The following is a 19,239-nucleotide window of genomic DNA, read 5'->3' as shown; positions in this document are numbered from 1 at the left end:
ATTTTATGGAAGAACTAGACTTTTGATTAAGTAATACATGCTTTTGAGTATTCAAAAACATGTATATATGTGCGGAGGTAAAATACTTATGGTAGATGTTCCGGTAAAAACCCAGCAATGATTGATATTTATGCAGCCTTGATTGACGCTAAACACATTAATGAAACAAATGAAGAGTGGACATTCGGACAGTCTCTTTGAGCATAATCTTCTCCATTTCAAATCCCCAACTGGCAGTTTCCAGAAGCATCATAATGTGACACATGTTCCACAAAAATACTGCAGGGGTCACTATGTGATGTGTGGTGGAGAGGAGACCATCACAGGCCTCAGTCTGAATCGGTGTGTTTAGTTCTCTGAGAGCGAGAAAGGCTAGATCTGAGTGAATGTCCAGCTCAGGCTTCATTAGCATTCATAGCGTGCGGTCACCTGAGAGACGTTAAATGAAATGAGTCTGCAAATTCCCCGATTTGGTGCAGAAGAAAAAAAGACTCTGGAATAATTTACAGCCAAAATCATTATAAAGCCTTTGTGTAAAACAGCAAGGGGCAGTCGGTCTTCCCTTTGTGTTTTATATTAGCTACTGTTACAGTTGATAACAAAACAGTGTTACGTAATTTGGTATCTGTTTTATATCTGGGAATGTTGGTTAAAAATGTTTTTTTAAATGTATCAAGCAGTACATAATCCAGCCTCAGTATATCTAGCGAGCAGTATGTCATGTGTCAGCAGTGATTCAATGGCACTGGACACCAGCAGCGCCTCCATGTTCCTCTCTGGATTTGAGACTGCAGCAATCCTGCATGTTCTCTGCTGCAGTGTCGATCTCGTAGCTGAGCCAGTGATAATATGACGGCAAACCTGGGGCTTGGCAGCAACTATTTTTCCAATCATTTCATGGTGGTCCAATGAAGGCAATGATAAAAACGGTAAATTTGCATTGTGCTTTGTGGAATGTTGCCTGAAGGCAGTTTTTTTGTGATTGTAGATATGACTTTATTTGTTTTCTTTTCTATTTTTTTTTTCTTAAATGGGTGTGGCCTGGCCCTACTGCTGCAACCCTGCATGCCTCTGTGTGTTTGTTTATATGAACACACACGGTTATGAGAGTTTTAGAATGGGACAAATCCTAAAAGAACATTCTAGAGTTGAGTTTGTTAGCTTTTGGGAAGGGAAAGTGAGAGAGCCTTTGTTCCTTCTGCTGTCATGGCCTTTTCCAAAGGCTGCCCTCTGCTGCCTGTGGCCTGTGAGTGCGCCATACGTTATGAGAAACAGGTAGGAACTAATCTAATCAAGCCTTGGTTGTGTTTATTTTGGACTAAAGTGCGATATATGAAAAAGTTGTCAGACTTTGAAAGATGTTATAGTTGTGGATAGTGTTTTAATGCGTGTGTGTGTGTGTGTGTGTGTGTGTTTGCTGGCACTTGTTTTCTCTTTTATTATAATACAGATGTCTGTTCATCTAAACCACCTTGGAAATGGTACTGTTTGTCTGATACTTTCCGTTCACATAACAAATAAATCTTAGTGCCCATGCTGGAATATTCCACAGCCTAGGAGTGGTTGTTCAGTTGTTCATAGTGAAAATTATCTTCCTGTGGAACTCCAAATAAACAAATATGTAAAAAATACGGTTCCACATTAGTTTATTTTACTAGATTTATTATATATATATATATATATATATATATATATATATATGGATTATATCAGAGCATTTACATTTTCCATAGAATTAGTTATTAGATTTTATGATGATTTTTGCTATGTATTCAGCATACTAACCACTAGCTTTTTCTGATCTGTGTAATTTGTACTGGCAGACCTCTGGTGAAGAGGGTGTGTCACGGGTGCGAGTGACCAGCAGGAGGAGCTCACAGAAGGTGGAGAGAGTGGCTGGACTGGTAAGCCGCTCTCATATAGAGACACCAAAGGTCAGTGGCTGCTAAAAACGTAATTTTTCTTTCAAAAATCAAGAATTTAGAACATATAACACCTTAAAAATGGTGCTTTTAAATGTGTCATGAGATCTTTCCTGGCATGGGGATTTGTTACTGTGTGATGTAGAATGTCTACTTCATTTCAGTGCCAGTGCTCACTGGTTAAAAATTAAGTATGGGCTAATGGCCCAGGATCAGTGTGTTTTTTTGTGTTAATACTGAATTTTTAGATGCTGTCTGAAGAAATAAGTCTCAGTGTTATACACAGCACAGCAAATCAATATCAAAACAGTTGTTGATATTTTGGTTATATCTGAAGCACAGCTCGTAAAAGTGCATGCTAGGCTTTTTCCCTCATGGGCTGTTCACACAGAACTAGTTTTTGTGTTTTGGACTCATGGAAAGAATTGAAAGAAAAAAGTCAACTTGTCTAGTGCATAAATACATGGGAAAACTATGAAAAACCGTTGCACATTTTGTGTGCACGACCTGCCAGTATATAGGTTCTTTGATCAAGCATATGTGTTTTTATGCCTTGGAAACTTTAAAATGTAGTTTTGTGCGATATGCTGAACATTGTAGTGGGGAATTTTGCCGTATAAAAGTTGAGGTTTTACATCACCCAGGATGGGTTGGAAAATTATAAACAGATGACTGTATGGCATCCCTTTCCTGAGTTTGAATTTATAGCAGACACTGAAATAAAAAATAACATCAGAAGTGTTGTAAATTAAAAACCTATTACATTATTTTGGTACAGTACTTTGACCTTTGAACATATTAAAACTTTGTAAAACATTCTGGGGGCAGTTAAAATATCAGGATGGTAAATATGAATTTTGTATAAATTCTTATTGTTGGGCACTAGGTCTTGAAATTTAATACAAATGATTATGATGTAATCATAAAGCACATTTCCACTGTTTAATTTTTGACCACAAGCTGATTTAGAGATGTTTTCCATAAGACATATTCATATTAATGCATACATGAGGATGGTTGCACTGCATTTGTGTGTTCATATATGTAGATAGTAGCTAGGCTGCAATGTAGCTGAAACGGAAAGAAATAAGCCAGGATGATGCTCTTAATCACCCAGTCTTTCAGAAATACTCTGAACGAAGGCACAACAATCCGGTCCTACTATATCATGGCAGCTCTCATTTTCACGTCCTCCCAATCACAGCACCCCCAGCGGCATGTGGCGGCACATTGCCTGCGGGTGCTGGCGTTTCAGATGAGCGGAGATCTAGCGCGAGGGACGGGGGGCGTGAGATGGAGATGGCAGTGTGGGTGTGGTCTCGGGTCGTGGCTGAAGAGCGTGGGACCGCTACGTTGAGAACAGAGAGCCTCCATTGTCTACATCAAAGCACAAGGCACAGCGTTCTGTTGACAGCAGGGCTGGCTGATGCTGAGCTGAGTGTGGTGTCGTGTCTTCCACACATTAGGAGGGGTATGAGGTGGAAGGGAGTGATGAAGAGAGAGCTGCAGAGGGAACGAGAGTGGGGGAGGATGGGGGAGTGAGGCGATGCGAGGGCCGGTGCAGTGCAACGCAGTTAGAGCTGGAACGGACACCCAGAGCTCAGCCTTCCGCATGTTGCCATGGAAACCAAATTCCTCCCCCTACTTGCATCCCTATAGACTGGCTGCCTCTCTCGCTCCTGCTCTCTCTGTCACTGTTTTCCTGTCTCTGTTGCATCTTTCTGCATCTCTCATATGCGTTCAGTCACATAACACGGCAAAATTGTATGTGTTGCATCTGACAGGGTGTATATGCGATGCTCGAGATGGATGAATGTGAGACGATGTAGAATTAACAATGCAAAATATGTATTTGGCAGCACAAAGGAATCTCCCTCTGCATTCAAAACCATCTCTATGATCAGGCTTTTTCATTCCCAGTCAAACATTTTGAGTTACCCCCTCCCCTCCCCCAGAGTCATTTTCAGTCTAGTCATATCTTTCTCATGGTTGCATACATTTTACTTTTGCTCTTTTCTGTTTATTCTGCTCTCCAGGCTTTTGCACGATTCTTTTACTCATCCCTCTTCTCAACACCTACAACATCTCACCACGTACACACTGCAGCTAAATACGGATGTCATTCCTGTTCTGAGAGTTTAATTCTGTTTTGTATACATACAGCTCATTTAGGCAAGTGACAACCACAGTCTACGACCAAATTCACTTTAATTTGAGAGTTAATTTAAGAGTTGATGATTACGTATTTAAAGACACATCAGAGCACTGAAAATAGTTGACACACAGTTCAGTTAAACAAAATTGGAAACCACACTCTGCACATTCCAATTTTTATTTGGAATTTATTTATTTTATTTTTATTAGTCACATACACAATTATATAGAACATATATAAGCAGCAGTAAAATTTACTGTCAGTTAAGTTAAATTTGTCAAAGTAATTAATTGCTCTGTTGTTGTTTTTTTTAATCAATCGACATTCTTTACTATCGCTCCAACCTGTCCTCCAACCAATACGCTCGTATAGGTCGTTTGTCCAAATCCCTGAAATACGACCCATAAGAGCGTATCCTACAATTGCGCCCCTATCGGCAAAACGTCGTTTTCATGTTAATGTTTTGTATTCTTTTATTTGCACTCTGGTTTGTGTTTCATGTAGCTCAGTTGGTAGATTATTGCGTTATAACTTGATATGTAATCATGCTATCATGGGTTCGATCCCAGGGAACGGATATACACGAAAATGTATATGCTCAATAAACCATAATTTAGCATGATTTCTGTGAGGGTTAGGTTTAGGGGTGGGGTTAGGTGTGGTCATTCGAACGAATAAGCAACCTAGTAAAATATGTAGGAAATACTGTGAGATCGGCGAAAAAGTCCACACATTGCATTTAAATAAACATGCGTTTTGATTGATAATGACGTGATACGTCATTTCATGACAACAGACGCAACACTATTTTTACGCCCGCTAGAGGGCGCTTAACTTTAAAACGTAAATATAGGTCGTAATAAGGTGCTTGCACAAACTACCTATATGGTCGTTTTTTGTTGGAGGACAGGCTCCATCTTTCATATCACCATCTTTATTTACTTTGGTCACTGTCAATAGGGCTGAATGGTTTTGGGGGGAAAAATTAATTGCGATTTTTCTGATACTTTTTTTATAATATAAACTATGATTTAAAAAATTACACTTCTTTGTTGGGCTGCACAGTTTTTGTCACCAATTCGATTTGATATATGTTAATATGACTATAAAATACAACTACTATTGCTAACAACCACAACAATAATAATAATAATTATTATTATTAAAATAATAATTATACTACTAATAATTCTAATAATTATTTTTACTAAGTACAAATATTAAACACCATGAAATCGCTAACTGTAACATAATAATTGTAATCATATGGTAATAACAATTTGTAATATAATAATAATAATTTTATTTTATAGTACAACTGTACAATTTCAGTAGCCTACCTGTATCTATTTCCAATCATTAAACTATTGAACTTTCATTTTAGTGGAAAACCTCAGGGAACCCTTAACTCTTTTATTTTATTGACAACAGGTTTTTAAGCGTTACTCATTACAAATTTGGATAAATTGTTGGTGCATATTATGTTCCCAAATGTGTGTTAATTTTATTTACTCTAAAATGATTATTTACTGTAAGCCGAGCTGCTCTGAGATGCTAAAAACACCAGGGGTCTCATTTATAAAACTCTCCGTAGATTTCATCCTAAAATTTTACGCAGGCACAAAATCTAGATTTTGCGTACGCCCAAAAGTTTTCAGATTTATAAAACCATGCGCATGCCAGAACCTGCACAAAACTCTCTTTATAAATCCCAGTCAGGGGAAGATTGTGCGTATGTGCATTTCCAACTCATCTCCTCCCCGAAATCACCATATATGGAGCCGCCTTGTTTTACTATTCATAACCTCATCTGCATATCATTTACATGTGAATTCCCATGCACGTGACACCATGTTGAACACAGAGACAGTAGGGAAATAGTATCCCTGCTATGTTTTAGAATAAATACATGGAAATATCCATAAAAACGAAATGGTTTCAAATAGTTCTCAGATATTTTCGATGATCTCATTCTTTTACACTGGCCAAATAGAATTTAGATTATTTCAAATTAAATGTATGCAGTTTTGCTGATAAGATAAACATATTTTAGCTATTTTAGTGGAAATAGATAAACACATTTACTGCAGAGTATTGTCTGATTCAGCGCTTCACTGACAAAGTATTGTAAAAAGGAAACATGCAAATCTTACCATTTTCTCCTAGTTATGTCCTTCAAATATAGTGGAATTTTTCATAATGTTGTAGAGATGACTTTACACGACATCAACACCTCCTTGCAGCTGTGGTTGTACAGTAATTTAGCAGTGTCCGCTATAATATCGCAGTAAGTACGCATCATCGATCATTGTTCTAGCTAAAATATTTCTCATAACATGTGGTCTCTAGTTTAGTTTAAAGATTAATTATTGTACACCTATAGCACTCCTCGCTTTAATAAAAATAACATGTCACAGGAAAATTGTTTATTGTTAATGAAATTATGCAATTATGTTGTTTGTAAAATTATGTAATTTCAGTGTTAATCTCTTTTAATGCGAGTGGGATATTTAATGTAAATGTGTATATCGACATGAAAACAAAGTATTTTGTGTTTACACAACGTTTATAAATGAGACCCCTGATCACAAGCATATATTTAATGAAACTGAAGCTTTTGATAACCCATTTCGTTTTAATTTAATCATGCAGCTTTATCTGACGATATTATAGGCATTATTAATTAAGGCTATCTAGGGGACTTTAGTCCATATTTGTTCATATAGACATTATTCACCCCTCTACTATTGTGTGAACAGGACAATTCAACACTATTGTCAATCCCAAACACTGGTTCTGTGAACGTAGCCTCAGAGAACAATAATTTAGGGATTCATCCCTGCATTTAAATGCGGCTGTCACTCTTGCAGTGTACGTGGCCCTTATCAGACCTCTCTTCTCTTCAAGACCTCTCAGTACTCCAGTCATTTCACAAGCATCTCATATTCCCTTTCTTTCTTTTCCACTCTCTCTCTTTCTCTCATTTCCCTTATCATTACGATGTCAGTCGGATGTGCTGTGTTTGGTGCAGCAGCTGTTTTCTGTCACCAGGCCTATTAATAGGAGTCACAGTCTTCACAGGAACTTTAGTTTATTGTATCAATGTGGAGGAGCTACGACTCTATGAGTGTTTAGGTAAAAACCCAAAACCCTCTCTTGGCCTTCCAGCAGCACATTCATTGCAATTCAAAATGCATAGTGTTTGCAGTTATGTCATGCATTAGTAATTACTGTATCATGTTTATGTTGCCTATTCAATATAGACTATAATCACAGTATTTCAAAGGCTGCTCTGCACCTGTTTCCTACAGCAATTCTCTGCGGTTCATTCAAAGGAAATCTTCAAGAATGTTACTGCCCCTTTAAGACTGCCTGTGTCTCATCTTGCCTTATATGGACATACATCCTGTCAGGTGACATGAGTGCAGTCACATGGGCTGCTATGAGAATGCACAGTAATTCCAGATATTTTCTATAAGATACCTTCGATGTGAGAGAGTATGTGGGGGTTGTGAGTCCGGCTGGGGGGTTTATGTAATGTGGGAATGCAGAAACTGACAATGAGGCTGTCAGATATAAGATATGCTGTGTGTCATGAAGTACATTCTACATCCCTTTGTAAAACCATAACACGGCCATTCTCAGTTATTTCATAAATCAACAATAGGCTTTCTTCCAATTTCTCAAGAGTGGGTCAGAGATTGGTTTTCATTCTCCAGGAATTCTCTCAGAGTATCCATGCAGTATAGAATACTATATATAATATCTGCAGATATATTTTATGAACTAAGGATACTCCAATTTTTTTCTTAGTCAAAGAGCAGTCGAAACTGTCAAGCAGATAGAAGGTGCTTTCTTAAACTGTCTCTTTTTTAACCATCCATCTGTAGTACTTTTCTTCATTCAGCCTGGGAGGATGCATCTGTCTCTCCCATCACACAGTCTCTCTATGTGGTCATTTGCAAGAAAGAATAAGGCTGCAGATAGAAATGAATACAGTTTTATAAGCATATTTGAGCCATATTAAAACATCCTGCACCAGCTTTAAATCAAATAATATTTATAGCATTTCTACTCGGTTTTGCACTGGATTTACATTTGCATATGTAATTACTGTAGCAAGAACATCTTGGATGACATTTAAGAGGCAATTAAATGTTACTTGGAACACATGGCCCCTTTACATGCATTAAACTATAAGCATTTTTGGCAGCGGAAGTGGTGCAATGTCTTGATCTGAATAACTTCACCATCTTGTTTTCTTTTCTCAGTAATCACCCTTTGTCATGTGCGTACTGATATACAGCTAATATTGACAGACTTTGCCATTGATTGGCTGTGACTGTCTTTTTTAAAGATTTGATATTATGTAATTCTTTAAGGAGCAGCATTTTTCCCTAGAGGTACTAGAAACGCCCACATGCACTCACACTCTGGAAGAAACCGACACAAACACATGACATAATGCAAGCATGAAATGCATGCATATAAGCACGCTCTGCTTCCCTGTCTTCCACTTTCTTCTTCATCCTTGGCCAGCTACATTAAAAATTCCTCTGTGGAGACCATGGAGGTCTGCATCCTATATAAGAACATGCTGTATAAACAAGGGGAGCAGAGGGAACAGGGTGGTCGTAACATGTGGCCAGTCATGTGTGCTGTGATGAATATGCTTGCATTGCCTTTTTTCAGCCACCAAGCACCATTTGTACACTCCCCATTGGGATTGGCAGTTTTTCTGTGTGATACTTGCACCGTTCTTATCTCCGATTGGCCTTCCTCCTGGAAATCTGAAAGTTTGCCGGAATAGTATACTATATTGTGGTAATGAAGTGAGTTACCGTTGCATATAATTAAGTGTGGCTTAGCCTGCTGTTTGTGCCTCCTGGTGGGGTCGGAATAGAATAGCGTGCAATGCCTATTAGAACTGACTCAGCCACAAAAAAACAAGTGAATTCACACATGCATAAACAGAGCAACACGCACACAAATGTCCATGCATGCATATAGTTGCATTAGTAAACACTCATTTGGTTTCTAATGTTTATGCTCTAGTATATTTGTAATAGTACAACAGTCTAACAGAATCTGTTTAGATTCAGCTACAAAATTGTTCCATTTCAGTATAAGTAATCCATTCAAATCCCTCAATGGGGGAGTCACTTGTAATCAAATTAACATGGATTTCTTTAGTGCTGTGGAAGTATTGCCTTTAGGTATGCAGATTTTCATCTACAATAGTAGTCAGTAAATTCAGTAATGTCTTGTCTTGACATAAAGAAATAACAATAACAAGAAATTGTGCAACTCAAGACTCTGATTCTGTAGATTCCAAGGATTTCAATAAGCAATTTTCTCGAAATGATGTAGTTAATTTGATCAATTAATTTCTACATTGATTATTTCTTACTTTATTGTAAATACACATTCTAATTGAAGAACAATTGATTTTATAAATTTTATTAATATCTGATTTAAATGATATATTTTAAACCAACGATTTTTACTTTTAAAATTAACAACCAAATAACTGTAGGCTACATTAAAGACAATTAACTCTTGCCCCACAAGCGTTTTTGTCATGGTCCCCAAAATATTTTGTTGTATAAATATCTATACACATGCAATACACCAAAACAAAGAACATAGCCTCTATAAATTTTATTTTATCTTTAAGCATTCTTTTTTATCAGCAATTGAGTATGTTTCATAAAAATGCAAAATTTCAAGCAAAAAGCTGAGAAAATCGTGTTTTTTCAAATACTACATCTGGATCATTCAGTACAATGATCAAAGAAAAGATGCAGTAGATTGCTTGCACAGTCCATTATCACTTTCTGGACTGACATTTTACGCCCGTTTTTGGACTTCAGGTGATACATACAGTAATAGCATCCCCGAGTGTTTACCAGTGAAAACACGGAAATACAGAAAATTCTGTGCTTGGCTGGGAAGCGTTAGCAGGGATAGACCTAACAATTATATATGAAAAGATGTTAATAGAAAACTAACAGGAAATATTGTAGAAAACAGTCTCACTTTAAAAATGATTTTCTCAGATCATTCCACACTACCAGATTTTGGCTAAATTCATTTAAGAATACAAATGTGTTTTGACAGAACATAACTATGAGACAACTAGTAGTTTAAAGCTATAGGTCTGCATAATTATATCAAATGTTATTTTCATTCATGTTTTGTTCTTTGAAGACAAATATTTTTTTGTCTTTGATGTAGTGCAGTATTTCTTGGACTTTATCTTCAAGCATTTTACATATTTTCATTGCTAGTTTGTAGTTTTCAAAGTGTATGGTTTATTTTATTCTAAAGTAAATTAACAAATTAATCTAATCGGAAAATAGTTTCAAACATGGTCATCCATCAGCCCCTTATGTAGACCGTCTCCAGTATAGACCCTCAAGGCTTTCTTTTTAGTCTCTTTTTCTAGTCTTTCTTACAGTGAAGCCGTGGAGCTGAATAACGCGCTCTCTGCGTCTCCATTCTGGCTCTGTGTGCTGGCTGATTTTCAGGTGCGCTAGCCCTTTAAGAGCAGTCACTGAAGCAGTCAGTCCTGTGTTGGTGCTGCTGCTGATGGCTGTGCTGTGAGTTGATTGGCTGTGGCTGTCAGGGCTGAGGTGCTGGAGGGATGCTGCTACGCATCTCCCTCTCTCTCCCTCTCTCTCCCTCTCTCTCTCTCTCTCCCTCCCTTTCTCTCGCTTGCTTGCATCCCTCCGTATAATCCACATCTAGGGCAAGCAGGCTGAGAGTCAATCCAGTGCTCAGCTCCTCTCTGCAGGCTGGGAAAAGAGTGAGAGAAAGAAGGCAAGAAAACGCTTCCCAAAACAGGAGGAAACGCAGAAGGAAGAAATCTGGCAAGCAGAGACATACAGAGGAAGATTTGATCACGGATATCATTTATATATATAGAAATTGTTTATATATATATATATATATATATATATTTGTACACACGCATATCAATATTTATAGAAATATATATGTATACATATATACCTGTATATAACTGTATTTGTGCTTGTCTGTTTATATCAATATTTTTATATGTATTTATGTGTGTGTAAATATATGCATATATACAAATGAATATACATATCTATGAATTTATATACATATCACTGTGAACCAACAGAAGCAAGAAGAGAACTCGACCATCGGGGCTGGTCTCTGATTCCGAGATCATACACACTATATTTTATTATATTTCCAAACCTTTTACATCGACCGGAGGAAGACCACCAAGCTTTTTCTATTTTTCATCGCCCTGTTGCTACCTCCTCATCTCATCTATTTCTCCATTGGGAGGAACAAAGAGGAGGATAACAGGGCTTGTGAAGATTCCTGCTGCCGTTTCGTGAGCTGAGCTGCACTGTGCGCTGCGTTTGATCTGAGCAGGCAGCAGCAGCAGCAGTGAGATAGAAAGAGACAGAGAGCGACGCACCGTGTGAACTAGCCAGCATGCACAAACATCACCACTGCTGCAAGTGCCCAGAATGCTATGAAGTGACCCGCATGGCCGCCCTGCGCAGGATGGATGCCCCGGCATATGGAGAGTGGCAGCCCGAACCCTACGGATACCCGGCTGGCTATGGAGGCGGCCAGACCTTACCACCCCAAACCTCGGGTGGAGGAGGGGGAATGGGCGGAGGGGGTACATTGGGAAGAAGTAAAGGGAAAATGATGTCAGCTGGGGGTCCTGGAGGCCCCAACCCCAAGAGCCAATCCAAGGGCGGCCCCAAGGTGAACGGTAACAACTCAGGAGGGCAAGGAGGATGGTGGCCCGAATGCACCTGTTCCAACCGGGAGTGGTACGACCAGGTAAATGCTGTTTCTGTGCCGCTGGGGGCATTGAGAGTAGGCAGCAGGTAGTAGGCAGTCGGTGTATATGTGTTCGCTAGGTTGAAATTGAGCAGAATCAGAAAGCTCCCCTGTAGCTGCTAGAAGATGCATCGTTTTTTCCAAGGGATTCATCCAGTGTTGATCCTTTCATTCTGCATGTACTGTAATCTTACAGTATGCTCGTCAAGAATGATTCTCTCAGACTAGTTTAATCTTCATGTATTTACTGCTCCATCAGTTCTGTATGGTTTCATCAATCCCCTACTTACATACTTATCTAAACCCTCATCTGACAAGGATTGACAGGGCCGCTGTGACCACGCAACAAGTGCATGTAGCTCCGCCAATTTAATTCAAGGATGGCAGTGACCTGCCAACACTGCTGACCAGGCAAAACACATGATCAAATCTAATATCCAGCAAGTAATGGATTCTAGATTTGTGAGGTGAAGGTGTAGATGTTTTATGTGTGTGTGCATGTTTCTCATTCGTTTCCAGTCTGCTGTTCTTGTTGCTCATTGAGAGATGAGGCATCTTGTGAAGCATAATACACACTGTTTTAGCTGCATTTTAACCTCATATTCAAACAGAACCAGGGAGCAGAAGCTGTAATTAAGTGAGGTGTGTGTGTGTAAGTGGCAGCAGGGGTGGGGGAAGGGTCGCTCTGAATGTATAAAATGGAGGAAGCAGGCTATCGTGTGAGAACGAGCCCACATGCATGTTCTGTGCCTTCAGTGTGTGTGCATGTCCAGGGTGTGGGGGTGCGTGTGAGTGCACAGGTTTTTATTGGTATTGGTGCATGGCCGAGGGAGAGAGAACGCAGAGAGAGTGGCGGAGACGCAGAGAAAATGGAGGGTGAGATCTCGGTGGCAGCGAGGGAGAAATTTCACCAAGCATAGGGAGGGAAGGCGTGAGCAAGGAGCTGACTAATTCTGCCTCTGTTCAGAGGATCGGAGAGGCATCAGTCAAAAGCAGTGCAGTTTTTCACTCATTCCTTTTGTTTTAATCATGAATTATGCATGTGTTCTTGGCAGCATTTGCTGTAAACCGAATAAATGAACCCTTAAGATGTGACATTTCCTGTTTATTCTCTGTTTCTGCAATAATTTCTTTCTCGTTTTGATGTATGGCGTCCAGAGAGGTGAAATAAATCAACCATATATCTCCGTGCGCCAAATGCAATACCTGATAGGCACGAGCACTCCTAGGGCATATTGATGGAGTGTATGTTTAATTAATGAGAAGGAAATTGTTTAACAGAGGTATATAGGACAATGACACTATTAAAGCTTCTCGTATGTGAGGAGACCATGGATCATCTGGTTTCTCCTCCTCTGGCCAGGCTGTTGCCTGTCAAGATTATTAAAGAGGCTTTAGTTATCTTTGAAGGCCTTGTAGATGCATTTCATTTGCCAAAGCTATCGCTTCTGGGGAAAATTTGAATGAATGGATTTCGGCTTAGAATGATGGGGAAAAACATTCCTTTATGGGGGAGGGGAATTGGAAATCATCAAAACGGCACAGGAAAGTTGGTAATACAGGTGAAAGTGCCAATGTGGAAAAGAGAGAAATCAGCCAATAAAGTCAGGTGGGCTGAGGAAACCGAGTGGGTTACATAAGAGACGGCAGTTGGTGGAGCCGCAAGAGGAGACGCTTTAACAGAGAGCTTTGGATTTGTTTGCTAGCATTTGCCCCCGACTTTCTGTAAGGACACATTTATTGGTTTCTAGCGCTCTGAGTGCGTATAATATATAAACACATTAATATGTGCAGAAAACATAATATTCATTGCGGGAGAGAAATCATGTAGAAGATTCTCGTTCATTTTGTGGCAAATCAACAGATCGGTGTTATTGTGGCCAAATTGCATCACCCCATCGCTTCAGCTCTGTATTGTGCTTTAATGGTGAAGTATGTGGGGTTTCTGCACCACCAGCATCACCAAACAGAAAAGAGCTGTTTTTAACATTTCACATTGGGAAACCAAAACAGATCTTTCCCCCTAATGTTGAAAGCGCTGCAGTTTTTAGTTTTTTCCTTTAATATGAGTGTTTGTGTATTTGGAGAATGGATTTAAATTAAACAAAACAACACAGTTCAACTTTAAAGCAGTATTGCCTATTCATCATTTGTGCATTGGTTTTAAAATCAACATAGAACCAGTTTTCACAACCCATTTGATGTATTTATGTGTCAAACTGGATTCTAAATGAGAAATAATGTAGGACAAGTTTTTTTTTAATAATCTATAACTAATTTTATTGATCTGAATTTGATTGGATTGTGAAAAGTGCATGTTAACAGAAAGGAACCAGATGATTAGAAAAGAGTGGTCTAAAATGTTAGAGAAAACAATGTGCAGTGGTGAATCATACACAGTCTGACTAATAAATTCCAATTGTTTTTTTTTTTGGCCAATTTTGATTTAGTAGATATTTGATGAGGTGGTCTCAAAAGACATGGTCAGCTGTTGGATTACAACAAAATTTCTTCGTCAAAGCAAGAGATGTGTATGGAAAAACTAGGCATCTTCAGAATGAACCGTCTGTCTCCAGGCACCAATTTATCATTTTGCGCTCTTGAGCTTTATGGCACAATCTCATGGTTATGATTAGTGTTAAATAACAAATAACAAATATCACAAGATGTTAACATTTTGACAGAATACTCTTTTGATATATGTGCCTGTTGTAAGTAAATGATGATATCTGGAGGTGAGGCATATGTACTGTTCTTGCTAGTGCTGGATGCTTTTCTGTTGTGATTCTGTGATGTCTTTATATTAATATTCACTTCTCGATGGGGCTATATGCTAAATTACACTCCACATCCTGCTCAGTCACCTGTCTGTCAGTGTACATGTGCTCAGGAACTGCGTGCATCACAAATGTTGAAGTGTATTAAAAGAAATCTGTGGGAATGAAGGAGCAGATTTTAAGAGAGGCTTTACTCCTCAGATGTCCTCAGCTCTTACCCCCAGCTGTGATTCAGACAGCCTCCATCTTAGAAATAAAGCACTTGCATCATATCAAGAAGGAAGTTTTTTTGTTAACTCATCCTTGTAGCTGCAAACATATGGACCATGCTGAAATGATGTTGAAATATACATGACAGTATGTGTTCCGGCTGCATTACAATTAGAGAGAAAGGCAAATGATGCTGTTTTTTAGATTCTCATCGTCTCATTCATAAGATCAACCATTACTATAGTATAGATGATTCATAGATCATTATCTTCCTCAGTCCTCCCGAGATATGAAACTTAACAAATAAATCATGTTAAATGTTGCATATTAAATAGCAGGGGAACTATAAAACATTTATTTTCATCAGTAAAACAGTAGTAAAGCAAGCATAGTATATTTCTTGTGTCTACTACAAGCTATATTTTATTAGATAATTAAAAATGGATATTTAATAGCTCTTACACTTGCGTCATTGTATGGGTTAAGCACTGAACAGGCATTTAATTTGTAATTATTTCCTGGAGCAAATGACGCATTGTTTTTGTTAGCCCTGTTGTAATTGTCCTGACTTGGGTACTTTGTAATATGGACACTGTATAAAATGCTATTCACAATTTATTATCCTATGTAGATTTTTTTTTCTTCACATTTTGCATTCTATAAAGACTTTTTAGACTATTATAAAGATTATTTAAATCCTTTTAAAAAGATTTAGCCTAGTGAGTTGGTGTGGAGCATCGTTTTCATATGCTGCCATATATTATATTTGTTATAAATTCTATAAATGTTTATTTTATTTGTAAGATTACTAAGGTAAATGGCAAGTGCATTGTGTTGAAAGGACTTGTCAGCATAACTGTTGCCATATGCCATCAAAAACAGCTTTATCCAGTATCCTGGACAGTTGCAATTGGGAGGTTATGAGAGCAGACTAGAATCACATTTATCCATTTTAGGTTACATGTGATAAAACGCCTTAATGGTTTCTTTTGCTGATGCCCAGTGTAGCTAATTTATGAGAAATATATCTTGATCAAGTATTTGCATTCATTAGAATGAACCTGGCAACACAGTGCATTCAGTGCAAGAGAATTCAAGAAATAGATTCAGGTTTTTCTTTATTTTATAAAGCATCTCATTAATGGTGCACCCTGCTATATCAGAGGTGAGATTCTGTGCTCTTGTGATCTCAGCAGTAAGCCAAGTTCCTCAGTTGATTATGCATGTCATAAATCAGGAGCAGGACTAGCATATGTGAGCGCTTACGGATGGATCGCTAGCTTGAAACATCAGCATAGTAATGTATTCATCTGAGAGGAGGTTGGGTTTTTGAGAAATTTTAACAAATTGGATTTTCATTTGTAATGTGGGGTTTTGGGTTGCAGGGTTGGGGGTTATGTTCCATCCATTCCAGATGAGACCAGTTTAGGGTTGGTACCCCAAGACACCAAAACCAATATATTTCCTTTTGGAGAACTGGGAATTTACTATAAGGCCACACATGTGGAGACACTTTAGTAGATTAAAGATGAAATGGGGAAATAGAAGTGTAATAGATATTGATATATAGATTTTTTTGTTCTCTTATTTTTTTTAATTTATTTTGTATTTTGGTATTTTTTAAGTATTTATTTTTGTAGGATCAATCTTATGTGATCAAACTTTTATCTAAATAAATCTTGTTTGTAAATACCATTAATATAAGGTACATTCTGTTTTATTGTATTTTATTTATTCTATTTGATGCATCTCATCTGAAAATATTCAAAATTTTATTTTGCAATTAAAAAAAATTAATAAAAAAACAGTATAGGCCTAGTACATTAAATAGTGTTAATATTGTTGATATGTACACAAATGAGGTAAATCCTATCCTTGTGCAACACGCAAAACATTCTTGACACTGACAATTTTTGACATTGTCCTGCTTTTACTTCATAGTATAGCACATTTGTTAAAAGAGATAACTAAGACTTGCCACATTCCTTTAAATGGAAACATGTTCTTGTAGGAGAACACGGTTTGATTCTACCAAACACTGCATAGGTACCCAGTTAACTTTAGGTGTTGCCATAGAGACAAGAAGGCTAGAAATCCTTTTGCCCGAAAGAGAGCTGAATTCGGTGACATTTTACAGACATGATCGTGCATCTTCATGACATGATTTTTTTTTGCTGACGCTGCAGTTACCTTGACATGCACAAAATGATTATTTTTACTACATTGCATATGCACTGAGATCAGTGATATTATCTTTGCATTCTGGGTTCGCTATATCACATTATCCTCTCTACACACACATATTGAAGCAGCTGGCCTGCAGGAAGATGAGCACATCCTATAGTTCATTTCATTTACAGCATTATGTTATTGATCTAGAGATCTACAAAGCTGAAAAACCTATCACTTTGCTCAGTAAGTGATTGTTAGAGTGCGTTGTTTCATGGCCTTCTCACTGCTGATTAAGTATCAGTTGTCAGAAGGCTCAAGGATGCTGAATGCAATCCATCAATCCATCATCCTACTTCAAAATATTTGCCACACACACACGCAAGCATTTATAAACCTGTTCTTAAAACAAAATGTACTCAGTCTATAAAAAAACGACGGAGGAGCACATAGAAAATCACTGCAAATGCACTATAAAACAGAGGAGAAGGCACACTGCAATATTTATGCATACTTTTAGAGTTGGCTTTTATACACAGAGAAAGGGTAAAGATTTGTCCCTGAGAAAACTTTAAAGAGATAGTTGACTGTGTTTTTATGGGAACTAGTGGACTTGCAGTGTGATAGAAGTTTGGTTTGTTCTGTGATGGAGTCTTGCATATTATATGCACAGAAGTTGTATGTTTTCAAACAATCCCAACTCTGATGGCCTTTATTGTTCTATTTTTGGCTACTTGCCTGTTTATCCTTTATCTATCATGCACTGAAAGAAAACACTGTTAAGGAAATGAAAATAAAAATTCATATCATCTTATGTGAATATTTTAAACAGTGTGACAAATAAAAAAAATCACATACTGTGGTCTTGTACTCAAGAGTGAGTGTTAGTTCTGTTATTATGTCAGATGTTTTGAACTCCAGTTTAAACTATTTAATGGTCTCAAAAAGCAAGGTTCGAAATTATTTCCATAAATTGTTTTTCCTCAGACAACATACAAAACTACCATATTTTGATATAAGTTTGATCACAACATATAATAATTGCTGTTAATAGTTTTCACCTAATAGTTTTCACCGTCTCTTTGATTATATGACATTATGGACATATAGACATCAACTTGAGATCAACACCACTGATAAGATATAAACTTTAATTTTCTGTAAAGCTGCTTTGCAATTATTTGTATTGTGACAAGCGCTATATAAGTAAACTTGAATTGAATTTAATATTTTTCACTTTTATATATATATATATATATATATATATATATATATATAAGCAGTGTAAAAAATTTCAACATATCCTCCTTTGTGTAGATTATTCTTATTTAAATGGGCAGAATTTAAAACAGAATGTTCAACACATCACAGAAAACAAATTGCGCAAGATTGCATGAATATGATCAGCAAATGAAAGAAGTAGTGCCAGCGCAGCACTGACCTGATCAGCTGGCCCAAAACTGTCTCATGTCATCCCCTAGCCATCAGGCCACTCTTATTTTCGAGCCCTAAGTTTATTTATGAACTTGAAGAAGAGTTGAAGAAATTGCTTGACTGTTAATCTTTGGATCTCGTAATGAAAAATGAAGCACATTATTAAGATTCCAGTCATCCGTTGACCTGCAGCAGGATGTTTCTGTGCACTAACCCACTGCGTGAGCTTTACACATTGTGATATTTCCCCATATAAACACATTTGTGTGGGTAATAATGTGAGTGACTGTATTGCTCATGGCCATTGACCTGTCAGCCATATGCTCTCAGCTGGCGGCCCTGTTGGAGCGTAGCTCCCCTGCTCCGCTCTGTGCCACATGTGGGTCGGGGAGTCGAGAGAGAGCTGTATATTTATTTGCTCACCTGCTTTGTTTCATTTCTTGTTTTTGCTGATCGCAGTGGTGACTGTCCTGGAAAACAGAAGAATATCGGTCAGCTTACTCATCTTATTCAGTTCTGGATGCATCCACTATGCTGACAAGGAAGGCAGACATGTACACATGCCACCGAGAGCCACGGCACAAGCATTGCTTGCTATTGCAGCATTGTCACAAAGCCCTCCTTGCTGCTTCAGTTTAATGGTTAACATCCCAATGAATTTTAGAGAGGTTGCACAGCCATTCCCTCTTTTGTGCCATTACTCTTCCCCTCTCCCTGTGTGAAGCTTCAAAAATCA

General features: G+C 37.9%; 1 protein-coding gene across 12 annotated transcripts in view; it reads left to right on the top strand.

Annotated features, from left to right (window-relative positions):
* Positions 1–19,239, top strand: part of LOC132109539 (disks large homolog 3-like) — a 90,026-nt gene that overhangs the window by 10,005 nt on the left and 60,782 nt on the right. For 6 of the 12 annotated variants that reach the window (XM_059515695.1, XM_059515692.1, XM_059515696.1 and 3 more), the window contains exon 1: positions 10,820–11,913. In XM_059515695.1, coding sequence (XP_059371678.1) covers positions 11,554–11,913 — 360 coding nt within the window. In that variant the 5' untranslated portion in view covers positions 10,820–11,553. Of the gene's footprint in view, positions 1–1,823; positions 1,935–10,819; positions 11,914–19,239 lie in introns of those variants that run through there. The other 6 variants (XM_059515702.1, XM_059515700.1, XM_059515699.1 and 3 more) reach the window with 2 other exon arrangements.

Source organism: Carassius carassius, chromosome 29, assembly GCF_963082965.1.
Source record: "Carassius carassius chromosome 29, fCarCar2.1, whole genome shotgun sequence".
NCBI lineage: Eukaryota > Metazoa > Chordata > Actinopteri > Cypriniformes > Cyprinidae > Carassius > Carassius carassius.
This window is presented reverse-complemented; position numbering and strand designations above follow the sequence as displayed.